This window comes from Zosterops lateralis, assembly GCF_965231275.1.
Source record: "Zosterops lateralis genome assembly, chromosome: 1".
NCBI classification, from domain to species: domain Eukaryota; kingdom Metazoa; phylum Chordata; class Aves; order Passeriformes; family Zosteropidae; genus Zosterops; species Zosterops lateralis.
In genome coordinates this window covers 30,327,104-30,337,570 of record NC_139762.1, presented here as the reverse complement: position 1 = coordinate 30,337,570, position 10,467 = coordinate 30,327,104, and the positions used below count along the sequence as shown (strand labels likewise).

Below are 10,467 nucleotides of genomic sequence, written 5' to 3'. Positions count from 1 at the left end.
GCTCTTGGGGGCGAGTGCGGGGCCGGTGGAGGCGGGGGCAGCGATGGGTGACCCGCAGCGGGACCCTGGGCACGGGGGATCTCGGCCCGCGCAGCCCCGCCCGCCGCCCTTGCCCTCGCACCTGGGCGCGCAGGTGAGGCGCTGCGGGGAGCGCTGCAGCCCCCGGGGAACGGGCCGGCGGTGCCTCCCCCCAGAGTCGCCCCCCGCCCCAGAGTCACCCCCGCGTGTGGCCTCACGTCTTTACTGCGCTCCCCGCCCGCTGCCCCGGAGGGGCGGCCGGACCCCGGGCGGCCCTTGGGCCCGACGGGGAGGGATGGCCGTGCGGGGGCCGGGGGGCACCGCCGCCGATCCACGCGGGGCGGGGGGTCCGGGGCACCGCGGGGGAGGCGCGGCCCGCCCCGGGGCAGGACGAGCGGGCTGCGCCCCCGCGGAGCCGCCCCCCCCGGCGGGCCCGGGGCGCGGGGAGCAGCGCTGCCGCCCGCTGACGGAGCCGCTCGGCGCGGGACGGCGCTGGCGTTTTGGAGGGAGTTCGCATGTGGTCAGTGCCGTGCTGCAGAGCCAGCCCCCAGCTCACATTACACACTACTGTATTTATAACCTCTCGAAGCCGTTTCCCCCTTCAAGCAGTTCTCTGGGACCACCTTCTATTGGCTTCAACCTCTCCCACTTCTTGACATCTGAGCGGCTCTGAGAACGGCTCATCTAGGTCCGAGTGTTTATGCAGCGGAGACTGGCCACTAGGGCTAAAGACCTGGATTATTTGAGCTCAGCTGCCTGCCGCAGAGTCTGTCGGTGCCGTTTTGGAAAAAAAAATCCCAGCCCCGATCTGTTTACAGTGAAAGTTGACAAAGGGTGGTGAAGTTGGATCTTTCCTAAACTCTCCTGCTGGAACCTGAGACTTGCATGCAATGGATCACACACTCTTTGGCTGCCTGCGCAGCCCCCATGCCACTGCGCAGAGCTTGCACCCTTTCTCCCAGTCTTCTCTTGCCCTGCATGGAAGATCTGACCACATGTCCTACCCTGATCTGTCTTCTTCTTCTTCCTCTTGCATAATAGCGGGATACCCCAATGAGGAGGGCATGTTTGCCAGCCAACATCATAGGGGGCACCATCACCATCACCATCACCACCATCACCATCACCAGCAACAGCAGCACCAGGCTTTGCAGACGAACTGGCACATTCCTCAGATGTCGTCTCCTCCCGCCGCGGCCAGGCACAGCCTCTGCCTTCAGCCCGACTCAGGAGGACCCCCGGAGCTGGGCAGCAGCCCCCCTGTCCTGTGCTCGAACTCTTCCAGCCTGGGCACTAACACCCCCACGGGGGCAGCGTGTGCGCCAGGGGACTATGGCAGGCAGGCTCTGTCCCCGGTGGAAGCAGAGAAGAGGTCCGGCAAAAGGAAAAGCGACAGCTCAGGTAAAGGCTCGCGCGTTCCCCAGCGGGGCGGGATCCCCGGGCGGCGGGTGTCGGGCAAGGGGCGCGCTCGGGCCCTGCGGACCTGCCGCAGCTCGGCTGGGCTCCTTTAGTCGCCACTTTGGCCCGGCCCGGCCCGGCTCGGCTGGGCTGGCCCGGCTCGGCCGGCCCGGTCCCGGCTGCCGCCGCGCTCTCCCCGCGGGCTGACAGCGGCTGTCGAGCTGCTCCTTCCCTCCAACGCGCTCTCGGGATCTCCATCACTAACGCAAGCTTTATTGAGGCTACGGGAGGAGAAATATAAAGAAAAAATTCAGCACGTGATAGAGTATGAAATCAAGGTGGTGGCGGGGGAGAGTTTCCTACAGGCAAGGAGAAGAACGTTTGTAGTTTTGATGCGGTTTTCAGCATCTGGTCCCGCGGCCCCCTCCCCCCTGCCCGATACGACACCTCTGCTTCAAAATTCAGAATCCAGCGCGCTCCTTCCCCTCCGCCCCTTCGCCGTGGAGCTGACTGCGGCTCCGAGGCGATTGCACAACGCTTGGAAGCTCTGCCTGGGAAGCGGGGATTCGGGAGAGGAGCTGATGCCTTGCTGCCCTGTAGGATCTGTGTGAGCCTGCATCAAATCCTCAGCGTGAAGGGGCAAAATTTGGACTCTGAAGCAAACGGGTGAATGGGAGTTTCAAAAAGCTGCTTTACTTCAGTTTACTGGTGGTGGGGACAGAGGAAAGGAAGGAGAGGTCTGACTTTTAAAATCACAGTAATTCTTACTTAAAAGCGAGCATAAAAACATGTAGACCTGCAGTCATTCCAGAGCGATGATTTGGCATCAATGAATGTGCAAAAAAACCTTGACATTATCTCTTGCTTTTTAAAATAGCAAAGCCTGTCAAAGCCCTGCTCTGACAAAAGCCACTCGGCGAAGGCAACACAACTGATGGGACTTCCGTTAGGGCACACTTGAACCAGGGGGGTCACCAAAAATACAGTGAGATAGGCAGGAGGCACTTGAAAGAGAGAGGGCTCAACAGATTGAAAACTCAAGAGCTGGCGTTGCAAATTATTTGTTGTCACGGAAGAGAAAGTGAAAGGCTTTTCCAGATATGTGTGAAGTTCACAACTGAAACCATAACCTCTTCCACTCAAAATGTAGTAAGCTTAGTAGAGTGTAAGCAACGCGAAAGATTTTAAAACATAATCCTTAAGAATACCATCACTTCCTTCATTGTCCATTACATTAGCAAACGTTTACAGTTACAGTAATTCAGAATGTATTTATCTGAATTTTGTCTTACATAGCTGGTGTATACGCTAAAAACTTTTCTTGAGTTTAAAAGCTGTATTTAGTTCAAACACTGCTGGTAAAAATCTTTCTTTTTGTCTTCTCTACTTTCAATGAGAAAATTAATTCTCTGATCTTGTGAGGTATATGAACAGTGACTGTTACAACAGAGAAAATAACTGGATGCCTGCTGATGCAAGGATTTATTGTATTTGTCGGTCTATTTAAAGCTAAAGGAAAAAAGGAAATCAGTCCCTTTCACTGTCCGGGAATTATGTGAATCACTTTCTGTTTATTTCATTCTGCAATGCAAACCAAAAAAAACACCAGTGGGGAATGTCCTAAACCTTACCCTGGAGTGACTAGAGTCTTCCACTGGATTAGTGGACGAGAGTTCGAGCCTTTAGCAATGGTTACGTTTATCTTGCAATGTACTTCGATCCTCACTTTCTAAGACTTTCTGAAGATCAAGGCAGGTAACTATTTCCTCCTCCCTTCCGCTAAGAGAAAAATATAACCGTTCACACAATTGTGAATCTCTCAAACTGAAAATAGATGTCTTTTGACAATAACTGGATAGCTGCTGTATGTTTGGTTTTTCTTCAGGAAAAGCTTGCGTTTTGGACTGAATATTTAACCCCACCCCTTTATTAATCCTTAACTCTGGTGCTAGTTATTTAATGCCAGTCTCATATATGGCAGCAAGAATTATTTTAATTTGCTGTGTTTCTATATTTGTCATCCATAATTGCCCTCATTTGATTAAAAATAATCTCCTTTATTTCTCATTAATCTTTTTTTTAAACAAATGACTGTGCTTGAAAGAATTTCTTCCATGCCTTCATCATACTTGGAACTACTTCAATAGGCATTTGTAAAAAATCCTAATAGTAAATAACTTAAGAGGTGAAGAGAGAGAGGCTGCTTTAAGTTTCAGTGCCAGCATTCTGAGACAATTATTAATGCTCTTGCTTATTTACACATATATTTCCTCTTCTTAAGCGTATCACTTAAAGCCACAGAATGCTCAGCATTTTCTTGAGCCCTGAATCTGTTCCGCATTTCAGAACTGAATTAACCTTAGGCCACCCCTTTCTTGCACTACTTAGCTTTTGTTTCTGTATGTTTAAGATCATAAAGCTGAGTTTGTAGATAGTTTAAGGAATGTAAAACATGATGATTCTTTGTATCATTTATCTTCCAAAGAAGTAACTGTTTCTTAGCCGTATAGCTACTCTGAAAATTTACCAGAAGGGACACCCCATTTTATTGATTTGTTACAATGACGGGAGTGCAGCATTTTAAAATTATAAACAATAATCCAGAGGGCAAGCAGAATTTAATATGATGGACTGTGTTTTCCCCTGGAATTCACATATTGCAAGGGAATGGGAGGATATAGAAATATTCTCCTCTAATCTGTTGCAGTTTCATTTGGGTTTGAGAAAACGAGGTGAAATGTGCTCTCATGATAGTTATATAAACTGACTTACAGTTTTCTTTAGCCTTAACCTTGGTTTTAAGCAGTTTGGCAAGTTCCCTTTGAAGATAATGAAAAGGCTGCTAGAGAACAGGGTGAAATTTTCAGCTGTTCTCGTTGTAAAGGACAGGGAAATACTGCTTATGTAGTCATCAAACCCTGCTTGCTAGAGCTGTCAGTGTCTCCAGGTTTTGTAGTTGCTCTCTCATTATCTGCAGAACATTCCTTTGAACCTGTGTAGGCCCAGAAGTGGGTTGGTAAAGTTGCCTCTGAATTGAGGAGTGATGCGTACAAATCTTTATATGTTAACATTTTGCAGTGAATAATGGCATCTGAATCCTCACCTTTGTAACTCAGCTCTTCATATGTCAAGGCTGTATGAGTAGAGGGACGATGCTAAATTTTAGGCTCGGTTACAAATAAAATAGCTTATTTAAAAGTGCCCTAATTGTCAGAATTATCTGTGTACTAATGAGGTGCGGATGAAAACCATGCTGAGTGTATAGAAAACATATTCTTGGAGTGCTCTGTTGCTTTGTGGTATGAGTTGTTCTCTATAGAATATTTTGGATTTTTCTAATGCCTCCCCTTCTCATTACTTGCCTCTGAGTTTCAGGGACATTTTATTTCTTATTGTTTATTATAGAGTTGGTTTTGATTCTCAATGATGCAGAATACATCAGATGCAAAGTTACTTCTGTGATTTCCTAAGTTATGTTACTTAGGTCTGAGTTTTCTAAAGACAGGAAAAAAGCATATTGGTGCCTATATAAGAAGTGCTATCTAGATTTATTGAGAAATATGAAAAAAGAGTGAATCTGGTACCCTTAAAGGGTCTAAAATGCTATGGTGAAAAAAAATGTGTACTGTGCTGAAAAGACCAGGGGGAGGCTGAGTACAGCTTCTAAGCAATGCAGCTATTTAAACATTAAATTGCAAGAGATAAATATATAAGGAAATTGCATTCCTGTTAAAGTCTAATGTAGTTAAACACTTCTCCTCAGGCATGAAATGCCTTTAAAAAAAAAAAAAAAAAAGAAACCAAATTTTGCCATGGGAAAATACTTTCTGTGTGGCACAGGTTTCCAAGAAAAGGCTAGCAGGTAATAAAAATTATCAATATTTTTGACTGTATTTGCAATAGTAGGATTTAGAAATGCTTCTGTAAAAAGCATTTCAGGAATCCACTGTTTCAGCAGTTCGGCCAAGTGTTTCAATACGTGTTCTGATGGGTTTTGTTCATTAACAAATCACATGAAAAAAGCCCACCTTTTTTCCCCCCTGAGTTTTAATATTTTATAACCCACCTATGCTCAACATGCAAGTAGTAAAAAATTATATCTCCAGGGAATTTATTTTAAACACATGTAAATATCATAAATCATGTGTACTTGTTTGAAATGGTCTCTAAAAAGCAGGTCATTTTGATAAATGACTATAAATAGTGTGAAATCAGGAGTTTTGAGGACTTCTGATTGGTTTCTGAAACATGTCAGTAAGAAAAATGAGCTGCACGCTTCTAGTCAAAAAGCACTGTGTAACTGACTCATCAATATGTCTGTGCTTTTCAGAGTGGCTGTAAACGGAAACAAGAAAAAATACATAATAAAGCATAGTTTTTCTGGAAAGAGTTAATTTGTTTGGTATCTCATAGAAAAGCATCAGTTACCCATAAGAAAAACAACAGCAACAAAAACTCTGTAGATTTTAGAAATGAAACAATTTCAAAATCCGATGAATAATACACACACTTTTAGGAGAAAACTTTCAAGATTAATTGCTTATCAAATGATGGGCTTACTAGTGAGCTACTTGCTAAATTGATTTAATAGATGAAAACTTGTAAGAAATTCACTTTTACTCTCAGGAAATATAATAAGTAACTTTTCTAAGACTAAAATTTTGAATGCCTTTTTTGCTGATATGTTTTCAATTCTTTGCCCCAAGCCAAAGAAGAACTTTGTGTTGACAAACAAACAAAAAAGAACTTTGTATGGCTTATAGTTATACATTTCTGTCTGTTCGTATAAATGATTCAGTAGGATTTTCACTTCTCCCTCTTCCCCTCTTCGTCAACTCACCCTTTAGGAACTTTGGAGGGCCGATCCAGACCTTCACGGGATCACGAATGTTTTTGTGAGAAGGTCCATTGACTCCAGTGAAACTGCTGAAGTGCTCAAGGTTTTTTTAGCAATCAGAGCTTGATTCTTTTACATAGGCATTAAAGATTCAAACATCCTGGTAATTCCTGGATAAAATTTCTCTAAAAATGTCACAAAAAATCATAATTGTAGACACCTTTTAGGATTTTTAAACTTCTGTTACAATGCAGTGGAAAAAAAAGCTTTATGATTCTCGCAGATATTTATTGAAAAAATATTCGGATTGCCTGATTGTTTGAAGATTGCCAATTGAGCATTTTATATGCACATTGAATTTTAGCTACTTTGGTTTTAACATCCTAGGATAAAATTTGCCCTAACATATCTAGTGTGACTTCTGTAGTATTTTGTAATATAAGTAGTCAGATTATGAGTTGGGGTTTTTTTTTGGGGTTTTTTTGCCATCTTTTGACATGCCTAATGTTTAATAAATGTTTTTTAACTGAGCCTATTAATCTGCATATCGTCTGCTGTGTGGAAATACTCATTCTTCAGTGATGCAATGACTTGATGTGCTCTATGTTCATTATTAAAGAGTAAGATTGAGCTCTATGTCTTGAAATTCAAGGACAGGTAACATTCTCTTTGCTTCTGTCTGCTGATGCCCTAGTATTGCTCGCTGTTACTTGGCAGTATGAGTAGTTGCTGTAGCATGTTTCTCTCAGTAGCAAAATGCACTCTACCAAGCAGTTTTGCAAGTCTCTGGAAAAGGAAGCAAAATAAATCTGGTTTCATCTTCTAGACTGAGCAAAGTTTAAACCCATCAGTAAAACGTAGTTACGGTGGGGTAGGATTCAATCCTTATTTTCGCTATGCTACCCTGTGTCCTTGTTCTAATATACATAAGAATGCAACTTGAAAGGATGCAAAAGGAAAGTCATATTTTTTAAATATAAATACTTGCATATGTCGCTAATAAGGTTTCTAACTGAAATGGTGTGGTGTTAGAGAATTTTGATAAACAGTGCTTGAGGCTACTTCATTACATCAGTGCACAGCTGGGCACTGAACCCAGTCCTATGATGTGTCTCGAGCCTGTGCCTTGTCCTTTTATGACTGTTTGCCCAACTTATATAATGGCCATACCAGTGCTTTCCTTCCATTTGGGAAGTACTGTAAACTTTTATGAAACTAAAAGCTTTGTGTGCGTGTGTGTGCGCGTACATGCTTTTTATTTTTAGTAGGCTTTAAAGACTTACAGATCTGCATTACAGTTTCTCTAGAACTGCTAGTCGCAGAGTATGAGCAAGATGGTGCACAGCAAAAAAAGACCCTGCAGAAAAAGCCTTCCTCCTGCTACTTGGCAGGGCAATTGCATCCCTTTTACTAGCATGAGCTGTGTGACTGCATTCATAGCCAGAAGTCATTTGACTTCTGGGGTGAGTGTCTGGGGTCTTCCATGAGCATGTAGATGCTTTTCTATTGTGTTTAATGAAAACCTGAATTCAAAATAGCCTGATGGAATTGTGCTGGATACACGCAGTCCAGTCTTATATCTTAAGTATTTGAATCAGTAAAAAGAAAGTTATTGAAATAAATGGTTTCTAAACCGACATGCTAGGAGAAATTTCACCAGGAGGGTACCGATGACAAAACTTCTACTGATTTTTGTTAGGGCCAGATTTTAAGTGAGGAGTTCTTGTTCTTCGCATAAATGTAGCTTAGCTTGCAAGAAGGAGATAGACCAGTTAGCCATGGTAGTGCTTAAGTTTTTTTGTTATATGCTGTCTTGAATTGTTACACGCTGTCTCGAATTCTTCCAGTGGCAGATACGGGAAAAGAATGCTTGTTTAAAAAACCAGTGCTACCATTGGTCTTGGCTTTCTAGTATGTGTTGTCCTTGTTATTTAACAATACATATTACAAAATCTGTGTCCTTTTAAAATATCCAAAATATCAATTTAAAATAATATTTTATAGACAGTAGTATAAATCACAATGATGTTATTCATTTTACTCTGCAAATTTTATACGTGTATCTTTAACTTTACTAGTGCAGAGTTACGTAACTGTATCCTAACATTCAATGAATGATGCAAAGTGAAAAAAACCCCTTATTTAAAATAACGGGATATAGTAGTAGACAGTGCCCTGTAATGCATGAAAATTTTCTTCTGAAGTTTTTTATTAAGCACTATAAATAGGTTGTCAAAATTCTACTTGTTAACATCAGTGATATTAAAGATTCAGTGTTCACTGTAGATTAGAAAGGATATATTTTTTTTGATCTACAGAAGATACCATGGCACCTCCTATTCAGAATGTGGGTTGATTTTCTATGTGGAATTGGAAATTTTTACAAACAGTTTTGGGGATAGGTCACTTTACTGGAATTTATACATATTAATAAACAGACATATGATTATATGCCAAAAGAGAAATCTGGAATAATATTTGGAAATTTGCTACTGAATATTTTATTGTTTAATGATGGATGTAGTCACTGAATGCTGTGCATTCCGAAGGCCTTGGAGCTTCTTACTCAATGCAATGGAAAAAAGCAGTCTGAACTTAGTATTGAAAATTACCTGTGCTGAACAAACCTGTTAAAAAAATCCATTAGAAGTTAATGGCCACATGAAAGAAACTCATATTGTACTTGATTCTACGTTTTCTTTTGTTTTTCTTTAATAAATGAAACAAAATAATTGATGAAATTAAAGAAGCAAGTCTCAAAGCAATGAGTTAAACTTTTAATTTATGATAGAAGAGAATAGTTCTACTAAACCAATTATATCCAGTGGATTATGGATTATGAAACTCTAAGTGGAAGGCAAGTGATGTTTCTTTTTCTCTTTCTTTCTTTCTTTCTTTCTTTCTTTCTTTCTTTCTTTCTTTCTTTCTTTCTTTCTTTCTTTCTTTCTTTCTTTCTTTCTTTCTCTCTCTCTCTCTCTCTCTCTCCCCCCCCTCCCCCTTTCTCTCTCTTTGTGTTTCTTTCTTTCTCTCTGTCTCTTTCTCTTTCTTTCTTTGTCTCTTTCTCTCTTCCTTTATCTCTTCCCTTCTTCCTTTCTTTCTTCCTCTCTTTCTCTCTTTCTCTCTTTCTTTTTTCTCTTTTTCTCTTACTCACTCTTGCTCTTTCTCTTTCATTCTTCCTGTCCTGTCCTGTCCTGTCCTGTCCTGTCCTGTCCTGTCCTGTCCTGTCCTGTCCTGTCCTCTCCTCTCCTCTCCTCTCCTCTCCTCTCCTCTCCTCTCCTCTCCTCTCCTCTCCTCTCCTCTCCTCTCCTCTCCTCTCCTCTCCTCCTTTCTCTCGTTTTCCTCTCCTTTGCTGCTTCTTGGACTAAAGAAAAGTTAGTTGATTGAACATTATTTTATAGCCAATAGGATATGAAAAACTAAAACTGAAACAGATTACTGCAAGCTTTTAAAAGTCCTTCGCTCTGCATTCTCTCAGATCTCTAATAGCTATTTCTTATTTTTAGCAAGTAAGTCTGGACAAATGCTGCCTTACATAAACTGTGTTAGATGCACTTCAGTATCCTCTGCCACTATTGTGATTTTTAATTCTTAGATTGTAATCTTATGATGATTGTAGTATGCATTTAATTTTGTATGTTGGGTGAATGAAATCTCAGGAAGCTGAAGTCAAAACTAGCTATTGAGTGGAGCCAGGACTTCACAGATGAAGTAGTCATAGTACTTTGATATGAACACCACTGAAGTTAAGTGTATGTTTACACATTTTGGTGAATTGAGGGCATTAGTCACTTAAATTTACCAAGCGGAAAAAAACTGTTTCTCACTTTGGTCCTTCCAAAAATAGATACTAAAAAAATCTGTTGGACATATGTGGACTGACAATATAGCTCTGAAGAGAGTTGAATGAACTGTGGGCTTTTCTACCTGCCAAACAAAAAATGGCGTATTTTAGATGTATCCTGAGTGTGCCTTGGAGGCTTCTTTGGAAGGGGGTGTTTTGACAGGGTGAGTGAGGCTCCTCAGGCACATTGTTCTCAACAGCTTTTCAAGCCTTTCATTTTCTCTCATCTGGTGGAGAATACCAGAATGCTGTAGGCTTCATGGAATATGTAGATAAGTGAAAACTACTTACTAAAATGTGCTTATTACTGTAAAAAGAACAGTAGGAACAGTGACTAGATGTCTCCTAAATTTGTGAAGATATCAGTTTGGTT

General features: G+C 41.8%; 1 protein-coding gene across 1 annotated transcript in view; it reads left to right on the top strand.

The window, feature by feature from the left end:
* Window positions 1-236: 236 nt before the first annotated feature.
* MEOX2 (mesenchyme homeobox 2) overlaps window positions 237-10,467 on the top strand; it is a 53,414-nt gene continuing 43,183 nt past the window's right edge. Inside the window, exon 1 of the mRNA XM_083884670.1 lies at window positions 237-1,419. Coding sequence (XP_083740796.1) covers window positions 909-1,419 — 511 coding nt within the window. The 5' untranslated portion in view covers window positions 237-908. The remainder of the gene's footprint in view (window positions 1,420-10,467) is intronic.